The 26245-nt window shown below is 43.0% G+C and overlaps 1 protein-coding gene and 1 long non-coding RNA gene across 3 annotated transcripts in view; both read right to left on the bottom strand.

Moving 5' to 3' along the window:
* The window catches only part of celsr3 (cadherin, EGF LAG seven-pass G-type receptor 3), a 109595-nt gene extending 88537 nt beyond the window's left edge, over nucleotides 1-21058 (bottom strand). The window contains exon 1 of one of the 2 annotated variants that reach the window (XM_044350391.1): nucleotides 14838-21058. In XM_044350391.1, the coding sequence (XP_044206326.1) occupies nucleotides 14838-20592 (5755 nt within the window). In that variant the 5' untranslated portion in view covers nucleotides 20593-21058. The remainder of the gene's footprint in view (nucleotides 1-14837) is intronic. The other variant, XM_044350393.1, reaches the window with a different exon arrangement.
* Nucleotides 21059-21724: 666 nt separating this feature from the next.
* Nucleotides 21725-25519, bottom strand: LOC122982903. The gene is made up of 2 exons (XR_006403553.1): nucleotides 24295-25519; nucleotides 21725-23433 (listed from the first exon to the last, which is right to left on the bottom strand). It is a non-coding gene; the product is annotated as an uncharacterized LOC122982903 (long non-coding RNA).
* Nucleotides 25520-26245: the final 726 nt, after the last annotated feature.

Genomic DNA, 26245 nt, shown 5'->3' with positions numbered 1-26245 from the left:
GTCTGACATCGCTCATATATCCCTGTATTTCACAGAAAATAATGAAATAATGATTTATTAATGGAAGAAATGATTAAATATGATAAATTTCATACCATGACTAGGCTACTTCAGAGCCAATTGATATCTAATCTGAAGATATTTATCCAAAAATGTTAACATTTCATAAATAAGGTTTAGTTCTATAGAAAGGACCGATACAAACTGTACTACTACTACTGAAGCTCATCAAACAGAGAGGATCTAGCATGTTACAGTGTTATTTTATGAAGGACATAAGTCACTTGCTATCCTTAAAATGCCTTTAAGGGACTCTGAGGTGTCAATCATTTTGTCAGATAAAATATCACATCTTCATGTGTCATTGTGGATGGAAAACCTTCACATCCAGTAGTATAAGTCCGATGTCAGTGGAGTATAAAAGATTGGAGGAAATGTGAATCACTTTTGCGTCATGATGAGAAACAAGTAAAAGTAATCTTGTCCGTAACCTTCGATTAAGCCAGGAAGTCATAACTAATGCATCGCCCTTTCTCCTTGCTACTCTGCTTTAGTGTGCATGGAAACAATAAAACATTAATATCCTCCAAACTCAAAACCCTACAAATGGAAGGTTATTTTGGCATCTTTAGCAACATGGGAAAACAAAGCATTTAGTAAATAACAACTCGGAGACGCTTTTGCAAGCTTTCACGGCTCCTGTGGGCTTCATGCCAACATTTTCCCCTTTGTGTGTCCACACTTCAAAGAGGGAGGAGAGGCTTGGGGGTAGATGTGCATAAAGCCTCTAAGAATAAACACACTGATCTGGAATCATCAGCGAGGTCCAACGGATGCCTTAACACTAATACGCCATGAGAGAGAGGCTGGCCTCCGATCAGTGCTCCGGCTCTAAGATGCTTTGTGGGTATACAGTCCCCGACGTTTCAAAGGGTTGCAGGAGTTCAGTGCTATCTCTCTGCGGCAGGTAGCCTGACTAATAGCACACTCAAAGCTACTTGAATGTCAGAGCATCCCAAGCTCGCTTCCTGGAAATCCAGACGGAAATAGTCTGCAAAGTAGCGTACAATAGAAGCCCACAGCTGGAGCTGAAAACAGCTCCAGAAATGTTTTTAAAAGCTGCAGTGCAGGGCAGGAGGATGGGTCACAAGGCAGAGACCTGACATTTTCCGTTAAGGAAGAAAGCAAGAATGTCACTGTGCAAAGCAAACAAATATTTGGAGATACTGCAGTGGTTTAAAGTCTGTGGTTTAAAAATAATATAAGAAAAAAGTTCACTTGTAGTGTCAGAGAGATCAGAGATGCTTTGAATTTTAAGGGGAACTGGTTTAAAAAAATACACTCCTGTGGTTTCCTGAGTAAATTTTAAGGGAAGCTGCTTAATGTCCTTCTCAGGAACATATCAGCTATGCAAATGGGTATTACTGGGCAGACAAGCTGTGTCCTGATTTAGAGGTTTTGAATATATAGTGTGTTCACACTGTGTTCACAAGTGTTGATGTAACCTATTTCCCTACAGGAAGTAAGCAATCAGAAGAGCTGCTTATAGGTGGTGAAAATTACAACAATCTGCAGATGTTGGTCCATATTGCACTTTGATTGGAGTCCATATGCACACATAGTATTGTATCATTTCCTGGCACAAAAACGTGTTACAAAGTACATTTGTTTACTTGCTGCTGCAAAAACAGCACACTGTGACAATTAGTGTGTAGTACATACTAGGGATATTCGGAGGGCCCAATATTTGTACTTGTTGAAGCAACAAAATTATTTGTATTTGTATTTGAATAAAAGTGGAAAGAGGCTTAAAAATCCTGTTTTTGTTTTTATTAAAATTAAAGTGTTACAATAAGTGTTCATGAATAAACTACCTTACAAAGGAGGTCCTCACACTGGGTCTCGAACTGGAGTATCCCAGATCATAGACGACTGCGCTGACTGCTGAACTAAAACTTTATTCATCACCTCATTACAGACAGACCTCTACCTATTTATACACCCATAACACAGAGACAGCACAGCGTGTAATGAGAAGGGAAGAACTTCAAAGGCGATTATTGCTTTGCACTTTTCATTTATTGCCTATTCTTTACAACCTAACTTTGTGGAAAGGAGAAGGGGAACAACAGGTTATGGAGAGTCTCTTGGGAGCACTTGTCAGTAATGTGTGTCAGTAGCTCAGCTTTATCTCTGGGGAACACCCCCAACTCCAGGAGTGATGTCCAAATTAGGAAATGTGCGTCATGTAGCAGGTGGATGTGACTCCCCTCGCTGAGACCTGCTGGTAAACATAACAGCGGAGCAGAGGAGAGACACTGAGACAGAGATGTAACCAACCTGCGCGCTGGTATTTGACATGAGTTTTTTTTTTCCTTCCCAAAAGCAAATGATTTTTAAAATATCTGTATTAAACAAATATTCGTAAAAAATCCACTGTTTGTGCTTTGCTGAATAACGTATTTGTATTCGGGCACCCTAGTACATACTGTAAAGTATACTTGTATTTAATATGGAAAGAAGACAATTACATCTGTGTGAAGGCATCAAAACAGTCTATTATATCACCTGTTTCAGATGCAGACTTAGATACAGCTATCTGAAAGTGTCACTGAGATACGCCTCATTTATTCAGCAGACTTCAGACTCGAAGCCTCAGTGAAGTTGCTGCTTGCTGTAAAACTAAAAGCAAGCTGTTCTTATCTTTAATCAGTGCATTTAGCTCCAGCATTCAAATGGATCCTGTATTGAAATTCCTCCCACTGTTACTGTGGGAGGACAACCTTGAATATCTCTTTAGTCAGTTTTGCATGAATTAATCGAAGTTCATATCTTGCCAATAGACACTGATTTATATTTTGTTTTGAATGGGGTTCATGGCAGATGCATTCTCAGAAAATATCCTTTGTTTTCATTTATTATTCATCAGAGCTCTGTATAGGTCAGAGCGCTGACAGGGTTAATGGTTCAAATCCCTATCCATGGTTGAGTCATTCAGACACGGCATTGACACTGCAAATGTCTGCTCTCTTGGTAATGTCAGGGGTTGGGATTAAAGGAAAAAGCCCAAAAGGGGAGATCTATTACAACAAAAACCCAAAAAACAGTAAAATTGGATTTACACTGAACAAAAGCCGTATGCTGCTGCTCTGAAAAACACTAAACTCTGTCATGGTGCCTTCAGCCCATTAGTTCACAGTCCATGTACCCACAATCACATGGGTTTAAATCCCATTTCACACTGTGTTGTCACATGCCTTTGTTTGGCCTTTTCCTGTCTCTCCTCTCTGTTCACTGCCCCCAAAAAGCCTTCAAATACATGAGCAGGTTGACTTTTCAAAATGCTGTGTAACACAAAGTGCGACGAATTTAAGTTTTATGTTTTCAGCTGTGAAAGTTGCCCTCAGGTCAGGAAAATAAATAGCTACAGTAGCCGCTGAACAAACTCTTTGCCCTTTTTGAACACACACAAATCGTTTGAAGTTGTTAACGGAGCACACAAAGAACCGTCTGACAGTCACCTAAAAATAATGGCTGCAACTCCCTGAGAGAGAGCCAAACTCCGAACAGCCAAAGTGGCACTTACATAGAAATAATTACAAATACGTGAATAAGTGTATGGCTGCAGAGAAAGCAGGAACAAGAGGGAGAGGCGGGCCATACATTAATGCCTGTAAAATAACACAAGCGTTAAAAATATTGTCTACGCATCATTACAAATCACACACACACACACACACACACACACACACACACACATATAGAGCCCAGGCGCTGGCTTGACAGCTGATTTCTGCTCTGTTTGTTTTTTAAAGCCTTTCTACCCCTGAGGTCTGAGCACTCATTATACTCAGTGCAAAGTAGAACAGAGTAAAAAAAAAAGCAGCACACACACACACACACACACACACACTCAAACAGCCGCAGCAACATAATGGTTTAAACCGCCCTTTAACAACAGAAGCCCTAATCCTTTACATTAAACCAGATACACTTAACTTGTGCACAATAAGCCCTCTCAAATGTAAAGACTCTCACTTTTAGCCCATATCACATTTATACACACCCTGTGTCTATTGTACTTATGAGCAAATCCGCAGTGTAACACAAATCCACACTCTGACCTCTCTGACATGCAGACGTGACATCAGTTAGCAGCTGTTTGTAGCTGCCATCCTCCTCCATCCTGCATCTGTCTTCTGTATGTACTGCGGTTGCCGCTGCTAGTCATTTCTCTCAAATTTACAACCACAGAGACATTAAGTTTGTGGGGGAATAAAGCAGAACCAGGCTTTTGCTTCTTTATATCCGCAGGCGCTGTAAACAAGACTTCACCTTATCTGCAGTCAGACATTGTTGCTTTTGTGTTAAATAATTTGGTATTTTTGAAGCATAACAATACAGGCTCAACACTCTCTCGCGTAAATCATTGCAGCCATTCCAGCACCTGAGGCTGGGTGTGTCTGTAGCAGATTTCATTGCTCCTATTACTGCAAGGGCCTTCAGTCACCTCAAAAGATCCCAAATTTTAATTTTCCAAACAATTGCTCCTGTGGGACAGTGTAATAGTGCAGCAGTAATAGTCCACTCAGTGAGGTCCATGTTGAAAAAAATGAGTCCTGTGATGTCTACTCGTGTATGCAAATCACATGGTGCTTGTTGCTGCGTGTGTCATTGTAAGATGTGTTTCTTCTGTTATTTTCTAGATTTTGTGGATTTTCAAATGAAATAGCGAAAAGAGACATTACAATATAAGATAGATGGAAAAAGGGTCCTGGGTGTGGCCACACAACCAGTTCACACACTGGTACATAAGATAATCAACCCTTAAATTCTAACTCATACCCTTATCACTAGTAGATCAGGAGGGCTGCCCATTGATGTATTAAGGAGAACCAGACACTGTGTTCAAAATGGTGTCCTGTTCAGTCCTTTGAAAGTTGCTCGCTGGGTGTGTATGCCGAAACGGGCTTCCTTATGCTTCCAGTTTAATGATACAGCTCTTCCAGACTTTCTTTCTTTTATTGGTCAGAACTGATCAAATTGATCAAAAAGTACACAAAGAGTGATTTCAGGGAGGTTTGTGACACTAAGAAAAAAAGATTCACCATTGTACAGCTGCTCCTTTTCTATTATATTATTGCATATGGAACGGAAAATGCAGCTGGAAGTTGCAATATGTGGCCACTACGCCTCGTCTTATAGCCTGTCCCTATTCCAGGTGGCTTGGGGCCGCCATATTCTAACACTAAATATTGAATCAGAGATCAAAAGCAGACAAGTGTAGGAATGTTGTCACAGCAAAAATCTCAGGCTTCCATTTCAAAGTTTTCAACAGCTTCCACGTCATGTAAGAGGTGTTTTTGTTACGTTACACACATCTGACGTCAATGTAAAATCTCCTGAACTGTTGCTGACAAGTTCACCTTCCTTCTAGTCTTTTAGCCTTACAGAGACCGATGACGCATTCAAACGCTCTTCATCAACCCAAAGTCACAAACTTGCAAGTTTGCCACCAAGAAGCGTAACTACTATTGAGACTTATCTATCCCACTTAGCTACCCAGGTTTACAGTACTAGTTGTGATGTATTATATAACTTCAACACATAATGAACAACTAGCAAACAGTGGAGCAGATTAATCTCTCCAACATACTGTGATGAACATCGTGTCCCAGAGGAATGCTAACAAGAACAAACAGTGACGTTTATTTTAAACCTTTCTGTGTCTTTTTTCAAGTTTCTTCATTCATTTACCAGTAACTGATGACAACCTGAGCTCACGTTGTAAAATTAACATAGTCATGTGATATTTCCCAACTTAACAAGTTGGCAAGGATTGGCTGACTGATAAATTCAAGAGCTGACCAAAGCATAAAGTATTATGGATCCTGAAAGCTCCACTGATTTTTACACGTCATATAAATCCTGCTATAGCTAAACAGCTAATCTCGCTACTTTTTAGCATTGCAAAGCGTTATGGCTTTAAAAGCAATCCAGACTTTAACAGACTCATCAAATCCTGCCCAGTGTCTCACACAGAGGCCAGATTGCTGTCAAACGTCTCTCTCTGTGCAATGATCTTGTTTGTTGACAGTAATCATGTTAATGTCGTAAAGTAATGATTTACTGATGATACAATGCTAAACATAGCATGGAAGTTCCAGACTGTGGATGATGTTTCCTCATTTTCCCTGCATTGTGCTTCTTACTCCTTTCTGGTGGCTGATTTGGACTGAACCCATTTTCATTTAGTCACAAACCAACACAAACAAGTTATTAAAATGCTATTCATGAACGCTTATGTCCATTTGCCAGTCACCATTTGGCCCTTAGATGTCTGAAAGGATTGAAAATCTAACCTTTGGGTAAGTTGGCGTTTGTGATGCACTAGTGTTTGTAATGTGCTCTATAACTCTTTTTTTTCCTTTGAATTAGTATAAAGCAATTGTTACAAGCATGATAAAATATTAACTTTATTTGCAGAGAAGGTTGATGGTCATTAAAGATTTAAAAAACCCAAAAGGATCAAGACTTCAGTTTCAGTAATAAGTGAATAGCGTCCTGGTGGGCTCCAATCGTTGTTCAGATGCCTTATTGCATAATAGTGTGTCCCAGCTGCCATTTTTCTACTCATTTGGCAGCATAATCTATCTTTTGCTTTATTTTTGGTATTTGAATACTCATCCAGCCGTGTGTGTTTGTTTCAGACCGCTAATGGGAAGGGAAATGCAGTGGATGAATGTCAGCCTTCCTAATTAAAGAAACAGACAAAGCATAAAAACATCCAGCAAGGTGCTGGAGCATAGCACAGGCACAGGATTCATACATTTCCTTCACTTTGTGACATTTAATAAATCATCTTTTCTTTATCACAAATACTAATTATACAACTATGCAGCAAATCCTAAAGGCACAGTTTGTAATAAAACTTTCTGCCACCAAGAGTTTGAATATCTTCTCTGTAATGTATTATGCAGGCTGGATATGTTATCAGAGCTTATAACACATTCATCCTGCATGTGTTTTTTAAAACATATGTATGGGTCTGCTTTGAGAGTCCACAGAGAAAAACCGAGGCTGCAAGTGAGCAACAAGCCTAGACCATAAAACCTAGTCAAGTGATAGCAAAACTAATCTTGAGTATTTGCAGAAAGGGATGCTTCACCATCATAAAATCTACTTTTCTGTTTCTATAATACCTGATCCTCTACATAATCATTATATCCCTCCAGTGTAATAAGGTTGTATTATTTTTAGGGTTTTAGGGATGAAAAATAAGAGTGAAAAATAGATTTCAGGGCTAGAGACTTCCCAAACTAGCTGCAAATGTCGCAGTGGGGAACATGAATTTGTTATGCTCTCAACTCCCTGAAAACTGATGGTGGCTCACTATGCCTGAATTCTCACCACCACCACCACCATATTCCCCTGTGGAGAATGTTATTTCTTTTTGCCAGCGGTCATTGTCACTGAAACCACACTGTTACCCAAGAGAAGGACTCATATCAAGTGGACTGTATTTGTGAAGGGCAGTTCGCAGATGAGAATATGTAAAGCTGTATGAATGCAAAGTAAGATGGCATTTAAAAGAGACCTGAGAGCAAAGCTGACAAATCCTGAATAAGTTAAAGCAGTAAAACAGACATCTTATTAGTACTGTTAATGTGATTCCTCTCTAAAAACATTGTTTTTATCCATTTGCATAAGATAACAAAACCCTTTTACTTAGCCCACTTTCTTTTTAACACAAGCCGTGTATTGTATCAAACACTTAAAGTCCTTCTGCACTCAAAATTCTGATTTTCTTATTATTACTTACATACATATGTATACATAAAAACCTGTTGAGGTCACACATTTGGTCCCGGCGCTGGGACACTAACTATCCAGCAAAGAAACCTACCATCTGGCTTTCTGTAACCTCTGAGGACAGAGAAAACTGTGTCAAAATCTGTGATCCTTTCTGCTCCGCCTGAACCATTTAACTCCTGATGGGTGGTAGATGCATCAAACCCCATCAGGCCAAAGACATGAAGGCTTCGTCTAATGGATTCTAATGGGCTGATAAAGGTTCCTCTATAGCGTGGCTACTACAGTATATACAGTACATGTAGGTCATCGTGGTTGCTAAGTGAGCTGTAGTAAGTGCTGTGTGCTCATGATGTTGTGGGTTTGAGCCTTGTTTGTACACTTCTTTTATTCCTCCTCTCCTCAAGATCTGTTTTAATTCAATATGTGCAGTTAACAGTTTTTGATGATCGAAGGAATAGTTTGACATTTTTAGAAGTGCACTTTTTTGCTTTCTTGTCAGAGTTAGATGAGAAGATTGATACCACTCTTACATATGCACAGTAAATATTACACTACTGCAAGGAGCCATTTAGCTTAGCTTAGCATAAAGACTGGCCAAGAGCAGAGTCCAGGAGGTGAAACCACAACTTATCATTTTTACACACACTTTTTGTACAGACTCAAAAAATGAGATACAACATGTTAATTACTGAGCTTTAAAGGTGAAGCCAGGCTAGAGCTGCTTTCTTCTTATCTTTATTTTTAAGCTACACTAACTATTTCCTGGCTTGCTTTTGTAGAGCGTTTACATGCTATGTCATCAAAGAAGGAAGTGAATCCATCTCAAACAAACAACTAACATGGTTGTTTTGGGTTTTTTTTTTTAAGAAATGAGATGTGAATAAGTGTCAACTCATCAGCTCTCTAGAAAAGCAGCAACTTTATCATATTCATTCACATTCTCAGGATGCTGCCAGTGTGTGGGCTTACAATATGATTTGATTACAGTAGTAATAGTAGTCATAATGATAGTAGTAGTGGCGGTATTAGTTGTAATTAATGCACTGTATGATCATCATGATTAACTATCAATACTACAATATAGTAGGCATTTAACTTATGCACAACAATGCATGTTATCAGAACTGAGTAGACAGACCGTCAGCAACTTGCAAATAACTGAGAATAAAGAAAAGTCGCAGGGGAAGAAGCAGACAGGCTACGCTGCACACACTCACAGAGCTTTTGAAAGGCCTATTATATAAAACCACTTTGTTTTGGTGGTAAAACGACGCCTGTGGGCCATCGTGGGGATTCAAGGGGCAAACCATGTTCTCATCACAACATGACATTAAAAATGGTTCATGACATTTACTCTCTGTGCTCACTTCTCTCTCCTTTTCCTCTGTCTTTGTTATGAAGTGTATAAGCTGTGCTTGTCTTTGGTGATTGAAGACAATTAATACATGTACTGTGATAGAAAGGCAGGGTCGAAATATGGCATCAACAACAGGAATAAAACATGAGAGTACACACTGTACTTTTGCTTCATTTTACCTCCTTTCTTGTATATAAAGCACATTATTATCTCACATGAACATTATTCAGATTGTATTTGCTCTTGGGTGTTGACCTTTCTCAGCTGACCCACATGTAAATGCAATAGTCTTACACATGCAGCATCACCCGCAATGCACTGATAGGGAAAGGTCTTTGTTAACATCAGTGCAATGACCTATATGCACTGTAAGCGTATTCATGGTGCACTGACCTGTGTCCAGGCTTACTGTAAGTAACAACACATAGTAAACCAGTGTGTGAGTATACTGGTGGTGAGTCGTCATTCTCAACACCACTCCAATTAACTCAAATCAGTATGGAGGAAAGATTGGTGCCCTGCATGTTCACAAAATGTTGCTTTGGCTCATCAGATCAGTTACACGGATTAGATAACGGTTGTGCGGACTGCTCACTCTTCTATGTACTAACACTTGCATTACGTGAGCCTGTGACATGTGACTTTGACAAATGAGTTTGCAATTTATACTATTTTTGTTTCAGTATGTACTTTATTTGCTGTTTAACATCTGTGGTTTTACATTTTATTTATGTTAATTTGTCTTCTTTAAAGTGATCTGTATAAAATCTTTTCATTAAAAGCCCTTAAAAAACATACATGTGTAGAGCAGGTCACAGTCATTATTAATGATGCCTTACTGTATCACAACTCCACTTATTTACAGAGAGTACAGCACTGAAGCACTGGGCAGACCTGTAACTCACTTAAATGTCCTCCATGACTATGCACAAATAAACTGGTGGTCTTACATAATGCTATAGCGTCAGTGCATTACTCTAACACTTAATCATGGTAGTTCTTAGTATTCAGTAATAGTACTTCTTCTCCCAACTGGCCAAAAACCTAAATTTATGCAGCTTTAACTAAACACTAACCTAATCAGGGTCAGAAACACTGCTACACAGGTGAGCCATATTGATGAAGACCAATTAGGAGTATTTGTCACTTATGAAAGAGGTCGGGCATTCAGCTCTTGCACCTAAACCAACCGGATTACATTATGTTGAACATCTATATTATACTGGGGATTAACAGATGTCAGTAATTGGCATGAAATCTAATATGACAAAGATTCGTAGCAGCATTTACGATTGTGATTTAGCTGCTGCAAAAGTAAACTCCTTTCTCATGAAGAATATACATCACCCTTTGTATTTTTCTGTGTAACACCAAACAGAAGATTGAGAAAAAAATGTCTTGACACCAAATACATTTTTCTTTCAAACTACTTTTATATGCACTGCCAATAGGCTTATTTTTCACAGCAGACATTTTGACTTGTAATAGGAAAAGCACAGGTGTTACTAATGACATTAACGATGGGTCCGTTCTGTTCAAGTGTCCCAGTGAGCCATGACAGTGTGACAGTGAGCCAGCATGCACAATACCAGGGCCCTGAAACCGAAGCAGCTAAATGGAATTAGCCATCAAGAATTTTATTGTTATTGTCTGTGAAAAAGGCCAATTGAACAAAGTCTATCTAACATATTAACACCACAGAGTCTTTGCCTCGACCTTCATTTACCGAAGGAAATCCAGTTAGGCACATGTTTGCTCTTCCAGCAAAGCGCTGCTCTACATTCAAACTGTTACACACACTCACGACTGGGACTTGGCCAGTACAACCACAGTTCTCTGCTCTCGGCCACTGGAACAGTTGGGGGGGTTGCTTTGCTCAAGGGCACCTTGAGCTGTTTGGGGTGCCAAGCTAAAATTATTTTTTTTCCCCATTACTTCCCCCAACCAGCTGACCCTTAAGCCAGTTTCATGTGTGTAAAAGTGTGGGTGTTTAAACGGCTGGCAACACAAGCACGGCTACAGCGTTTAATCTCAATGTACCATAAAAATGGGAATTATGCTGAGAATCAGTAGTCTGAAACTGTCACAGAGAGAATAGGAGAGAAAGAATAGATACAGACTGTAAGAGAGGGTAGGAGGATGGGAAATGAGAGACAAAGAAAGTGAGGGAAGAATGCAAGAAAGTGTGAGGAAGTAAGAAAATAAGACAAGCAGGGAAAGAGAGGAGCGTAGTCCCAGCACTCTCTGGCATGCACAGATATTATTCATTGAAGAGACATGAATACACTCTCAAGTGCAATGCTTTGAGCCACCTGAGAGTACACACACACACACACACACACACTTACGAACACACACATACACATGTGCGAACACAAACCACACACAAGCACATACACACAGAGAAAAAAAAAATCCCTTTCCTACAAGAAAACATTGTTCGAACACGCACGCACCAAATGATACCACCCCTGCAAGTACACATTTACACACGCACAAGCACACAACATCAGGCACGCACATGCCTGCAGAAGCACACACACAAATACACAACACATTCAGGCACTTGACATTTAGACACACAAGGAGAGAAAATAAGGAGAGAAGACAGCAGAAAAGAGAAGAGGAGGAAGGAGGAGCAGAGTTGAAAAGAATATGCCATGGAAGAGAAACAGCCCATGAGAGTTATAGGAGGATTACGGGGAGGTGTTGAGGGAAAGAGGAGAGTCAGAGGAGAGAAGGACGGATTGCTAATTATGGAAGAAGGGACGGGGTGGGAGGAGAGAGAGGTAAAAATGAGGAAGAAGAAGTGACATAGCAGGTGAGTAGAAAAATAATATACAAAGTAGGAAACAAGGGGTTGAATATAGAGGAGATGGTTAGAAGGAGAAGAGAGTAGAAAGGGCAAAAGGAAAAGCAAAAAAAGAGAGAAATGCAAGCAAGAAAACTGACTGAGAAGAATTCATTCATCTATCCATCCGAGGATGGGCAGAATAAAGGAGAAGAAGAAAGTGATGTGTAGAGGAGGGACGGGTAGTCACAGATAACACACAGCAAACAATGGAAGTGACAGCTTTGCTCCGAGCATGACTCTGGCTGACTGTTGTTTCATTATAATCTCATAACTGTCAAATCCTGGAGCGATGGAGAGAGAGGGAGAGAGAGAGAGAGTAAAATACTTTCGCAGCGAGGGAGAAACAGCAAGAAAATTAGAAATTAATCCACACGTTTGGCTCAGCCGAGCTAAATACTCGACAGAAGAGGCAGATGGAGACAAAGGTTGGCAAACGCGTACATACAAACACTCTTCATTGTTCACTCGCTCATTCCGGTTTAGTCACACATTCACTCTCTCCCTGCTCCACTTAAAAAAATACTTTGTTCACTTGAATAATTGTTCATTCAGTCACTCATTTACTCATTTACTCACTCTACTGGTCATGTAATCACTCACATCTTCGTTGACTCTCTAATGTTAATACTCGCTCATTTACTCACTCACTAATTCATTCAGTCACTCATTCACTCTTTGACTCTTAAATTCACTCTTTCATTCATTCTCTTACGCATTTAATCACTTGCTAACCCACTCACTCACTCACTCATTCCTTTCTCTTTTATTCTCTCCCTCAATTGTTCACTTCCTTACTGTCTTCAATTTCTCAAGCACGCTCACTTGTTCACTCTTTCAGACTTTTGATCAATCACTCTTGCACTCACTCCTTCATCATTCACTCACTAACATATAAACTCACTCACTTGTTCTTTTGCTCACTCATTCACTCTGTCAATCACCTGACCGATCAACCCCCCATTCACTTTGTCATTCACGAACTAACTTACTTACTCATTAACCAACTTATTTACTCACCTGTCACTCACTCACTGCCTCCCTCATTTGATCACTCACCCACTTCTTTCTTTGCTCACTTGATGGGTTCCTCACTCATTCACACAGTCCTTTCCTCACTCACATATCCAAAATTACACCAAAATGAATATGTATGAGCCTAGGTCGTCACCAGAGAGGTTGGTATAAAAGCAGTGTAAATAGGGAAGCAGGTCATACACACTCCCAAGCCAGCGCTCTTACATTAAAGCTTTCTGACAGAATACAAACACAGCACTAACCAGGCCTTCAAAACAACAATGCTGCTCTCGTTTTTTATTCTTCCTTATTTGGTTTCTGGGGCTTTGATCACTGACAGCAAAGAGGCCTGTAAAGCTTTTAGGAAGCCTTTATCTTAAAGCCAAAGCCTGGAAATGCAAGCAAATAGATGTTGAATAGATGAGACTGGAAGCAATGGGAAACAACAAGCCTTCCAAAGTTCAAAAATATGCCTACAGGCACGTCTAAAGCTCACAGATTAACACATTTTATCTTGTTTGTTTAGTCCATGCAAATAAAAAGAAATGTAAAAATGACAACTTATCATTTTAGCAGACAAGTTTTAAGTAAACATATGTCACAAAATGTTAAACTCTTCCTTTGCTGTAACAACCGGTGACAGCAGTTGGTCCTGCCAGTTGGAATTGCATGTTTCCGATAGATTTCTTTAATTTTACAAAATCTTAAGTGCAAAGCATTCATCGCTATGGCAACTTGGACTGCACTTAGCCCAGATCACCTGTCAATCAAACCATGTTGGTAGTACTATGATATTGATTGCTGCTCATAACCACAACAACAAAATTGTCATTGCCATGCCTGAAATTTAAATACCTGCTTTACACCAGTTGCTTGCAACAGAATATCTCATAAAGTGGCAACACGCTGACTGATATTAAAACCCGCTAATAATTACTGTCAGTTACCTCACATTGAAGTGCCTTCAAATATGCATTAAATCTATCTCCTGCCACACATTTTCTTCCCTTTGTTATATTTACTGTCACATTTTCTCACACAGAATCCAAACTAAGCAGCACACGTGCTTTCTTTCTCGTCATTCTTTTCTCAGACATTTCTCACCTCTACCACACTTTGAAACTCCAACTGGCATCAATCTCCTAATTGTTTACCTCACATGCTCTCAAGTAAATCTAACTTGAGTAACAGCTCTGTCACTGTCTATATTTTTTTCACAAACACATGCACACAATTTCTCCCATGAGCCATCTCCTTAAGAGACTTGGGTACAGATAGCAGATGTCTAAGACACAGGTAACAAATCTCAATTTCTCGCTCTCTCTCCCTCCCACTCATTCAATCAGCTGAATGTGTTTCAAGAAGCATTTTTGTTAGTTTCAATTACTTGTTCCATCAATAACCAAAACAGGAATGCGAATCTTCAGGAAGATTCTCAAACATAATAACCATGTTTTGTCATGCATAACTGTAATTTCTACCCCACTTCAAATTTAAAAGATCAAAGTCACTCCTTCCTGAACACAAGTCAAGAGAAAAAGACGAATGAAAAAGGTAGAAGCAATGCCCAGAGCTCAATTTAATGCAATCCAGCATTACCAACCTCCCCCACCACCCCACTCCACCCCCACCTCTATCCCACACACACAGACCTGTGGAGTCTCAGTCCTTATCGTCACCATATTTGTCACAGTGAATAAAGCTGCAGGGGAATCTAAACCAACTACACACACACACACTCACACACACCCTCCCTCCCATCCTTTCCCCCAAATTTTTCCCTCCATGCTCTCTTACCTGTGACGGTGATCATCATGGGAGCCACCAGTGGCCTGTTGTTATCCAGTTTTCGGCTCAGTCGGATCTCTCCGCTGGTGTGATTCAGGAGCAGCAGGTGAAGGTCATTCCCTCTGTCGATAGTGTAGTACAACCGGTCTGACACATCGGGATCGTGGGCTGGAACTCTCCCAATAACCCCGCTGGGAAAACTGTTGGACCGATTGGATACAAAGTTGTTGAAAATAATCTGGAAGTCCTGCAAAGTGGGACGGTTGTCGTTCTGGTCCACCAATCGGATCCGTACAGTGGCCCGGCTGACTAGAGGTGCTGAGGTGGCTTGGACTACAATGACATACTCATTGCGGGCCTCATAGTCAAGATCAATGAGCGAAGTGAGCTCCCCTGAAAAGATGTCCATCTGGAAGATCTCAGGGATGTTGCCCTCCACGATTTGGTACATAATCTGAGCATTGGCACCCTCATCCGGGTCTGTGGCCGTGATCTGGGCTACCACAGAGCCCACTGCGCTGTTTTCCTTCACTAGAACCTCAAAGTCATCAGCAGGGAAGACAGGGGCATTGTCATTCACGTCGAGAACTGTCACCTGGATGTGGACGGGGGTTCGCTGTGGGGGCACACCACGGTCTACGGCATAGGCGGTGAGCTCATAGAATGGCACGCTCTCACGGTCCAAACGCCGAATAGTTCGGACAATGCCAGATGTGGGCTCAATGGTGAAGTCTCCATCCCCATCCTCACCATTTTGGAAGGTGTACTGAACACGACCATTGGCATGTGCATCACGGTCAGTGGCTGAGATTTGGAGGACACTGGTGAAGGGAGGGGCGTCTTCACTCACTGTTCCCTGGTATCTGGGGCTGAGGAACTGAGGTGCATTGTCGTTCACATCATTGACATTCACCTCAACATATGTAGTATCTGATTTCTGTGGTATGCCGTTGTCTTTAGCTGTTATAGCCAAAGTGTAGGTCATCTGGTCCTCATAGTCAAGCTCTGCCTGGAGTGTTATAGCCCCTGTCGAAGGGTCAATGCGGAATTGTGGGATATTGTCCTCAAGGTAGTATGTGATTCGAGCATTTTCACCAACATCATCATCTGTTGCACTGATGACAACTACAGTGCTCCCGGGTGGCCTGTCCTCGTTCACACTAACAGAGTAGTGAGCGCTCTGGAATACAGGCCGGTGTGTGTTAGCATCTGTGATGTTGATATGCACCTGACAGGTGTCATGGAGCGTGCGATCAGAGGCAGTGACTGTAAGAACATAACGCCGTTCCTGTTTGTAGTCCAGCGGGAGGGCTAAGGAGAGAAGCCCAGCACCTCCTGCTGTGCTGATGGCAAAGCGGTTTCTGGTGTTCCCTCCTGTTATCTGATAAGTCACAGCACTGTTGACATCACGGTCCACAGCCGTGACAGTTACCACACTGGTACCTACCACCGCGTCTTCATTCAGACGGGCATAGTACTCCTTTTGGAGGAACTCAGGGCGGTTGTCATTAACATCCATCACTGTTATTGTAACACTCGCTGTAGCAGAAAGAGGCGGCATGCCATAATCCCTGGCCTCCACTCCAAAGAAATAGTGCTCTACAGATTCTCTGTCAAGAATGGAGCTGACGGTGACCCAGCCTGTTGCAGAATTGATGACGAATGGTGTGTCAGAGCTGGTGCCAGTTAACCTGTACTCCAGCCGTGCATTGTCAGCAGAATCGGTATCAATGGCCTGGATGTGGAGGATGGAGCTTCCAACTGGGGCACTCTCAAGCACAGACGCCTGGAATGGTGTGGAGACGAAGATGGGTGGGTTGTCATTGACATCTGTCACCTGTACACTGACAATGCCAGTGTTGTTGGAGAGAGGTGGTCGGCCATTGTCCTGCGCACGAACACGGAGCGTATATTCCCGTTCGGCCTCATAGTCTAGTGGTGCAACCACTTGGATCTCCCCAGTGACACTGTCAATGGAAAACTGTCCACGGCTGTTTCCGCTGATGATATTATAGTGAACAGCGGCATTACTGTCCTTGTCCCGGTCTGTTGCACTTACACGGAGGATTTCTGAATGAGGCCGCACATCTTCCTTCACAGCCACCACATAACGCTTTTCACTGAACTGTGGCACGTTGTCATTTTCATCCAGAACAGTGATGAAAACTTTTACAGTGGCAGAGCGTGGCCCCGGTTCCTTCCCTTGGTCACTGGCTTCTACCTGTAGAGTGTAGTGTTCATTTGTTTCCCGATCCACTGCTCCACGGGTTGTAATGAGGCCAGAGCGTGGGTCGATCTCAAAGGCCGCTCTTGCCATTGCAGCCGTGTCACCGATAAACCGGTAACGGATATTGGCATTGGATGGGGAGTCTAAATCTGTCGCTCTCAGCTGTAAGATGGGATAACCTTCCTCTACGTTCTCCCTGATGGTCTCTCTGTACTCAGTCTGCTCAAATATAGGAGAATGGTCATTCCGGTCTGAAACAGTAATGGCCACCATTGTGGTGCCAGAGAGGCGAGGGGAGCCATGATCAGTCGCCGTAACCCGGAAGTAATGCAGATCCATGTGTTCTCTGTCTAGAATCTGAGTACTGGTGATGAGACCTGTGTCTGGGTGGATGTGGAAATAGTCAGATGATCGACTATTCATCAGTGGAGCCATTGAGTAGCTCACCCTGCCTGCGTCCGCTGCATCTGGGTCTGTGGCAGACATGACAATGACTGAGGTGCCTGGTGGCTGGTTCTCAGCCACTTGGACTTGGTAGTTATACTGGGAGAAATGAGGATGCCTGTTGGCTGCACGTCGAGAGCGGGGCCACGGCATCAAAACCTTCCTCCCCCTTTCTCCCTGTGAGGTTTCATCATCTCCCACTATTATCAGTCGTTCCAGGCTCCTCTCTCCCCTTGAACTGTGCCTCTCCTCCACCACCTCCCCCTCCACCTCCCTCTCAACCCCCTCTCCTCCCTCGTGGCTTTCATCTTCCTGACTCTCTTTCTTCCATCGTTCGCTATCTGGCTGTGTGATGGTGGTGGTGCGACTGCTCCTTTCCTGACCCTTCCCTCCCTCTGCCTCTCTCTCCTCTGCCTGGCTTGCCTTTGTTATTCCCTTTTCCCTCTCCCTCTCCTCCTCCTCTTCATTTTCTCCCCCTGGTTCTCTCCCTCCCATCAACCGCGCCTCTCTCTCGCCCTCCCCCACCTGTAATTTTCCTCCCCCAACAGCGGCGGCAACAGCAGCAGAGCCCTCCACGCCGTCTCCCTCCCTCTCTCCATCCCTCTCCCTTTCTCCCTCTGTCCCCATCTGCTGCCTATCTGACTGTCTGACACCTTCGGGCTCTAATGGCACTTGCTTACCAGATTTTAATTGCATATGTGCATGGTCCCCATGTTTGGTGGCTGAACAGTCGGTAGAAACGCTGTCAGCGCACCCTGCATGGACCAACTCTCGCAGTGCGCTCTCCCATAGGTCCTGTTGCTGTGTCTGACCGTGCCACGGCGATTTTTCTATTTCAGATTCATGACTATATCCATCCATCTCCTTGTTTCCCTCTTCCTCCCCGTTGTTGTTATTATTACTGTTGGTGTTAAACTTCCTCCACAAAAACATGAGCTGAGAGTCTGGGGGAGCTGTCCGTCGTGCTGAAATCATGTCCTCCACAGAGGGTAAGTAAAGCGAATGTGGAGAGTCGTCCCGCCATGTGGTCGGGTTAATTTCAGAGAAAAACGAGAGGTGCTTTGCTGTAATGTGATCAGGCTGAGTGAGAAGACGTGGCTTGATTGCTGTTGCAAAGCGAGACGTGGCAGACACAACTCCGGGAGATGTAACGGGAAACTTAGCAGGCATGAAAAAGCCTGAGTCACCGGCAAACTCTGTCTCTGAAGTTGGTTTTACTTTTTCAGCTGATAGACGGGGCGGTTTGGATAGCTTTTCAGTTTCTACATAATCGCCTGTTTGTTTTTGAGTGGGCGCACTGAGCACCGGGCCAGGATATGTTGATGCGATTTCAGGAATGGCGCTTTTGTTGAATACAAAACGTTGGCCGGGCGTCTCGGTGATGTTGCTGGGGATAAATTGGATGGGGGGATTCCTCTGAGCTATGCGTCCCTCGAGAACCATAAACTCTGCTGAATATCCATCCCCCATTTCTACTCTGTCCAAACATCTAAAGCAACCACCGGGAACCTCCCTGCTCTCTCCCCGGGTTTGACTGCTCTGCCCCCCGGTTGCAGGTGTTGATTTCCCCTGCTGAAGCTCATTATCAGCCCTACATAGGAGCTTCAGAATCGGAAAAGCCAAATCATTATCCGGATAATTAGATAAATTAATGTGTTTGTTGCCTTGGTTCACCCCTCCTCCTCTTCCATCATTTCTATCTCTCCTCTCATCCCTCCTCCTCCCCTTATCCATTATTCTGGCATGATAATACATTGCTTTCACATCACGGAGAGGGGGTCCACAACAACCTCGGTGCGCCCCGGTACCGGGGTTAATCATTGCCGGTAAACTACATCTGTACGCTTCCTTCCCCCCATTCCTCACCCACCTCTCATACTCCCTGCTCCTAATGTACCCAGTCAAACAGCTATCATCACCCCCCTCTCTGTTGCTGCTGGGATCGATAACATTGTGCCTGCCCAAATGAGAACAATTACCAGCCCTCCTGTCCAGGCTGGCTGAGCCCCCATCAACAGCCCAAGCCCTGTTGTTGTTCCTGTAACCTGTATGCAGCTGAATTTCATCTGAGTACTCGCTGTGGGAGGAATTACGAGTTGAAAAATTAAAAATGTAGTCCAATTTTGATGCCCGGATACAATCTGAATTGTTAGTGAGACGGGGATTAAATTCAAAGGTATAGTTTGAAGCCTCAGCATGTGGTGAATTGTATCCAGAAATAGGATAGATGCAACAAGAGGAAACGGTTGGCAAGGGGCCAGGTGAGAGGTTGCTGGCCGGGGAAAGGGCTTGTTTGTTGGAGTTTGACCGGTGGAGACGCCCGGGTGTCTGGGAACAGCTTGTAGCAAAGAGCCTCCTCACCTCATGAGCCCTCTCCCACACCTCTCCCCTTCTCCTCCCTCCACTTCCGGGTGCCCTGAACAGGCCAGAGGCGTGCACAAAGACTCTGGCGGCGCCACGTTTGGTGAGGTGTGGCCCCGACGCCGGCCATCGTTGCGCGCACGCTCTAGTCCTTTGTACTGCCCGTTTTTTACCGTTTTGAACCGGCGAGGAGGTGAATGCAGGTGAAGAGGGAGGTGAAACAACGCCCTTCCTCCTCCTCATCCCCCTCTCCACTCCCTCTCCTGCGCCGACTCCATCGGAGCTCGACCTGCTCCTAATACCTGGGAGGAGAGGAGGAGGAGGAGGTGGCAGTGGCGGGGAGCCGTCTCCTCTCCTCCAAAACGTCCCGACTGCTTTCAGTCTCTCCTTTCGTGTCCCCCTCGCCCCATCCCGGTGATATCCCCCCAGCGTCCCTCCTACGTGCCGCACTCCAGAGCATCCCTCAGTCTGTATCCGCTCTACGGTCCACCTGCTTGGGCGTAGATTCCAGCTGCCCCTCGGCGACTCCCCTGCTTCCTCGCACTGCTGCTGCTGTTGCTGCTGGCTCACTTTACCGGCGTCTCGGTCGCAGAGGGCCGGTGTCCATCGGTTGCAATCCCCTCCTGTATTCACCGTCCCCGGGGTGAGGGCGAACAAAGGGCCGAGGAGAAGCAGGTGGAGTACCAGAGACGAGAGCAGGAGCGGGGTGAAGCCCGGTAGCGGTGCAGCCATTTAGTCTCTTCCTTTCTCTGTCTCTCCTCTCCTTTCTCCCTCTTCCACCTCTGCCTATTCTCTATCTTTCTCTCTCTCGAGTGCGTCTTCCCCTCTCCTCGTTACTTCTCTCTGTCCCTCGTTCCGGCTAGGTGGCCAGTTCCAGGACCGCCGGCACCGCCCGACACCTTCCCCCAGGCTCCCCCGTCTCTCCGTCGGCCTGGAGAGTTGGCATCTACCCGCTGTGGTCCGTGGAGCTGGAGATCTGAGCGTTAGGAGCGGCGCGGCAGCAGCATCTCTCCTCACATTCATTCACATCCAACATGGCTCACACACACTGACTGGCTGGCTGGCTCACACACTATCCTTCTGAGTGTGTGTATGTGTGTGTGCGCTCCTCTAGCCCGGTGGTAGGCTACTATCCATCCATCCACACACACACACACTCACAATCACACTCTCCTCCTCTCTCCTTCTTCCACCCCTCCCCCTATTGCTTGCATCTCTCTCTCTCTCTCTCTCTCTCTCTCTCTCTGTTTCTCTCTCTCTCATAATGGTTGGCTCCGATGCGCAGGGCTGTACACAGCACCCGCGGCAGCCATATCCACAACTGGAATAGGAGGGGGACATTATAGCCTGTTTCTTACACAATCACACAATCAGTCATCATCTTATCATCTGAAGAAAATCATCATTAACAAATAGACGAGCAGCTTTGTTACGTTTTGCCAGGACAAACCCAGCAATGCTGCTTATTCCTAGAAATAAAAACCCTTCTGACATTTTAAAATCAAATAAAATGTTGCAACAGTGGGGTAGGTTTTTGGATCAATTGCAGGAAAGCAATTCCTACAAACTTTCTCATAAAGAGAAGTAAAACAACACAAAGAAAGTTAATTGTGACACGAAAAAAAAAACATTATTACTTTTCCTAAGCTCCAGTTTCGCAGCGTCATTTGCTCAGTATGGACTAGATTTTCTTATTCTGTGATATCATCTTATGTCAAGCTACACGCAGTAAGCTGTACTCCAGTCTGGTGATGTAAGCTCTGAACTGTCAGGATAGCTCTAGTAAATGTGACGTCATCTTCCGTAATAACCCCGATGAGTAATTCACATACACGCACACACAGAAACACAACAAATATCCGTATAAATTAAAACTCAATGACTTTATTGTGAATTTTTCCCTCTGGAAGGATAAACTCTAACATTTTATAGGCTGTAATATTTTCATATGGATTCATTCATTTGCTGTAGTAATCTATAGTATCCTCCTAAAATGTCTTATAGGGTCAGTGTGATTCATTTCAGTAGTTAATGCACATGCGCGCAATCCGGCAATCATCCCAATTTAACACTAATTTGCGCATGGCTAAATGGGCAGATTCATTTCCTGATACTTGTTGGAAAAAAAAAATCACATTATGCAAATATTGGCGACAAATGTCCTCCAACATCCAGTCACCATCTCCCATTCAATACCAATTTATAATTCTGCCTGGGCGGTGTAGTTTTTCTAATGACACGGCTGGAATTGAATATGATTTCTTCCTGTGGCTGATGGGAGGAGATACACAAGGCGTGTCAGTCGGGGACGCCGTGCATCAAGCGCCCGGAGAAGCCGAGGAGCAGCCAAATCTGAGCCCTGGTGCCGCGTGGCCGAGCATGCGCGTGCACGTCCTCCATCCCTCCTGTTTTCTTGCTTTGCCTCCGTCTCTGCTGTGTGTATGTTAGTGTGTGTATGAGTGATTTCTATAGACTTCAGAGCACTAAACGTCCTCACAGGACATTATTTGATTAAGCTGTTTCTAATTTTAATTATAAACAAGACAAAAAGGGGTTAAAAATGTATTGTTTGGGTATATACCTTAACTCAGTTATTTTATCAGCACTATATAAGGTTGTGTTTCCCAAAAGAATACACATAACAACATGTCTAAATTGTCCTGTCTTATACTATTTTCATTCCAATGCTGTTAGCATATTGCTTTAGTGGATTATTTATTATTAGCTGCTGTCTACTCAAATGCTGTCTCAAATTGCTGCCCAAACCACAATAGAAGAAGTCAGAAGTTAGTGTGCTGTCCTTGCCAATTATGTTGTGGTGTAGCCAAAACTGTCTCACCTTCTAGTCAAAATAAATTTAAACTAAATGTTGAGAAAGACATTTGTTTCTGTGCAATGGTATTACAGTGTGTGTGTATGTGTGTGTGTGTCACAGCCAGCCTGAATCCCTGCCTCTTCTTTTCTCAGAGCTGATAGAAGCTTGGAGCACAGCCACAGCAACACGGTCCTCAAAAATGCATATCCTCCCTTTTCCAAATAAGATTTGAATGCACAAAAGAAAAATGCTCTCCCTCCCTCCCCTCTCTGGATGTCAGCAGCCTCGTTCTCTGTCACCAGGATTTGCTGCCGTTTTTCCAACGTGCCTCCGACACCATCAGACGCCTCAGTCAGTCAGTGTGATTACTGTGGAATGTAGGTTATTGTGGCGCAGGCTGCCGGCGGTAACAGGATTTGGAGTGGGTGCGTGTCGGGGGAGCATGGTAACGTCTAGACAAGTTGTGACTAGGCAGCGTGTGAAACAGTGTGACAGTATTACTCAGTTTACCCACTCAGTAATAATCGCTAAGATGTGATAATACCCTTATTCAGTCATGTAGGAGAAGTCTTCTTATACTTTACTGCCCAACAGGGGTCATGGGTCAAAGTGTCCTCAGAAGCTGGCAGGGATTCAGTGTCTGGAACACGGCCACTTCATCGGGATAGGTGGTTGCTGCCGTGAAAGCTTTGTCCTTAATTCTTCTGGGTGAATCAAAGGTCTTTCTTCTTGCTGCTTTGTCCCCGAAATCACTGAAACTGAAATAGTATATTGTTATAACACATCTCACTGTGAAATGAACACTCTTAGCTGATCATTGTTTCAATTTCACTGACTGTGGCAGTAATCACATCTCATTATTATCACCCTCTCTAAGTGAGGATAGCAGTGTGAGAATGCAAAAACTGCAGTATACTTTCTATGTCCCCAGCTGAAATGAAATGTGAAAGAGTAAAAAAGTTTGTTTTTTTCTGGTGGGAAACATTGTCTCATCTCATGATTTCATTGTGTTAAAAAGATGGCAAGAGCATTGGTAATCAAACTTATTTGTTTTCTGGGTGAGGTGAATTGAGAAATTCTGATTTTTTTAAGGCAAAAGAGACAAATTTAGGGTTTGATGTTCATGTAATGTGACAAACAGAACAATAAATAACCTCTACAATACTAAATGTCGCACACAAAACAGAAATAAAAAATACAGGAGGCATTTGGGATTACACAGCATATTTCATATCAAAAATATTTCCACTCCACATTACAGAAAATGAGAAGTAGTTTAGTCCTTTCGTACCCTTGAAAGTCTTTGAGATATTAATAGCCTCCGGTCAATCAGGACGACTAACATCCAGACAGCAGTGAATCCACCAGGGAAAATTTCGGGCGTGAAGTAATTCTGATTCCTATTCTGGAAGACGGTCGCTTAATTACACTGAATTGGAACTCTAATTTTACAAGAATGTGAAAACTTGGCAAGTCCCCATATCCTATTAGAAACGTGTTGAGATAAAAAATAGACCCAGACTGTCCAACAAAATAAAATAAAGTGGATGTTCTGGAGGATCCATATGGGCTAATCAGCTAGAGACCTCAATAAAGAGAAATTAATCTGTCAAACCCACCTTAAATCTCTGGAAGTATACAGCAGATGCAGTAAACCCAGTCATAACCACGAGGATCTTCAGCCCTAAATGTATTTATTCCGACTGACATTTGGAAAGACTAGCTGCAGATTACATCATAGACGTTGAGACCTTGAACACTCCCTAATGCAGCGTTGAAAATTCCTAAAATATTAACAGCACTGCCTGTCAAATCAAATGAACATCTGACATAAATCGTCTGGGGCTGATCCCTGCTTGTCTGTGTTGCTAATTAGGTAAACAAAATGATTCAGCATGAACACATATAAATATTAGACTTTTTTTATTTTCTCATGTAATAATAATTAGCTAATAGGTTTCTACATTTAGGATGTAACTGTTTCATGTCCACCTCAATCTTTATTCTGACTAACTGGTCAGATTAATTAGGCTGAGTAGAAAGTTTAATTGACAGTGTTGAGTGACAGCGCAGAGGGAGTGCTGTGCCACTTAGAGCTATTTATAATGGATCAGAGAGGCTGGACAGACTACAAACACTAAACGAAAGTGACTGACAGACTTACTACAACACCCTGTGGGCCTCTGACATCTGAGAGAAAGTGAGAGAGAGAGAGAGAGAGAGAGAGAGAGAGGACAATGAGAGTGTGAGAGGAAGGAAAACACTGGGAAAAGAGGGTGACAGATGAGTGACGAGAAGGAAGAGGGAAGGATGGGAGTGGAGACTTGGATAGAAAGAGAGAGAGAGAGAGAGTGGTGGGAGGGTAGTGCAAAAGGAGCAACATGTGAAACTTGAAAAATTGCAGTGTGAATTTTTCTGGCTGCTGCAGGCCTCTGCTCACACTGGCTACTGTCTGTGACAATCTTCATTTCTATAGCACTTTTATAAAACAACAAACAAAGTGCATTATAAACACACATGAAAATATTAAACAGTGAAACACAATAGAACAAGTACGAGAAATGGTTCATGTAATGGATAATTAAAAAGAGCAAACTCTTTGCTCCACGATTCATTAAGCACACTGCTCCAAACAAATGTTTGCTGTGAACAATCTGCAGAAGGAAAAACACAGGCCCAGACTCTCTTGTGATTGGTTTGCACACTATATTTGTTTATGTATAATGAAAAAATGTCATAACCTTTCACAAGCTCAAGTCTGGAGTTAACATTTCTGGAAATGTCACCAGGTCCTGTTTGGGGAAATCGCAGGATCACCTTTTTCCAGAACATCAACTCCAGCTCCCGTTTACACACAATGCAAACAAAGACATTCTTAACATGGAGGTGAAGAGAGAAGTAGCAGGTACTGTAGGTTAAAAAGATTACATCATGCTGGGGCCTCTGTACTTGAGCTAAATGCTAATGTCGGCATGCTAATATACTCACAGTGACAATGCTAACACGCTGATGTTAAGAAGATGTAATGTTTAACACATTCACCATCATAGTTTGGCATGTTAGCATGCTAACATTTGCTGCATAGTACCAAACATAAAATGCATCAGAGGCTGACAGTCATTATTTTTGCAGGGAAGTAATAGACAACTTAAAACTTTGACCTGATAATGGCGTTACATAAAAAGGTATTCACTTAAATTGACAAAATGCATCCTGAGGGGAAAAGTAATACCCGTTCCAAATGGCATGATAATCCATCCAAAAGTTGGTGAGAAAATTCCACTCAAAACCACAAATGTCTACCTCATGGTGGCGCTCAAGGAAAAGTCAGGGGATCTCCAAAGTCATTAGGATACATCGTTTGGGAAATATAGATATGTGTACCAAATTTTGTGCCAATCCATCAAGTAGATGTTGAGATACTTCACTGGATAAGTCAAAATTTGACCTGCTAATGGCACTTGAGGAAGGGATCACCAAAGTCATTAGGATTCATCCTCTGGGCAACATGGATACCAAATTTCATAGCAATCCATCTTATAGTTGTTGACATATTTCAATCTGGACCAA

The sequence above is a fragment of the Thunnus albacares genome, chromosome 5 (genome assembly GCF_914725855.1).
Source record: "Thunnus albacares chromosome 5, fThuAlb1.1, whole genome shotgun sequence".
Taxonomy (NCBI): Eukaryota; Metazoa; Chordata; class Actinopteri; order Scombriformes; family Scombridae; genus Thunnus; species Thunnus albacares.
This window is presented reverse-complemented; position numbering and strand designations above follow the sequence as displayed.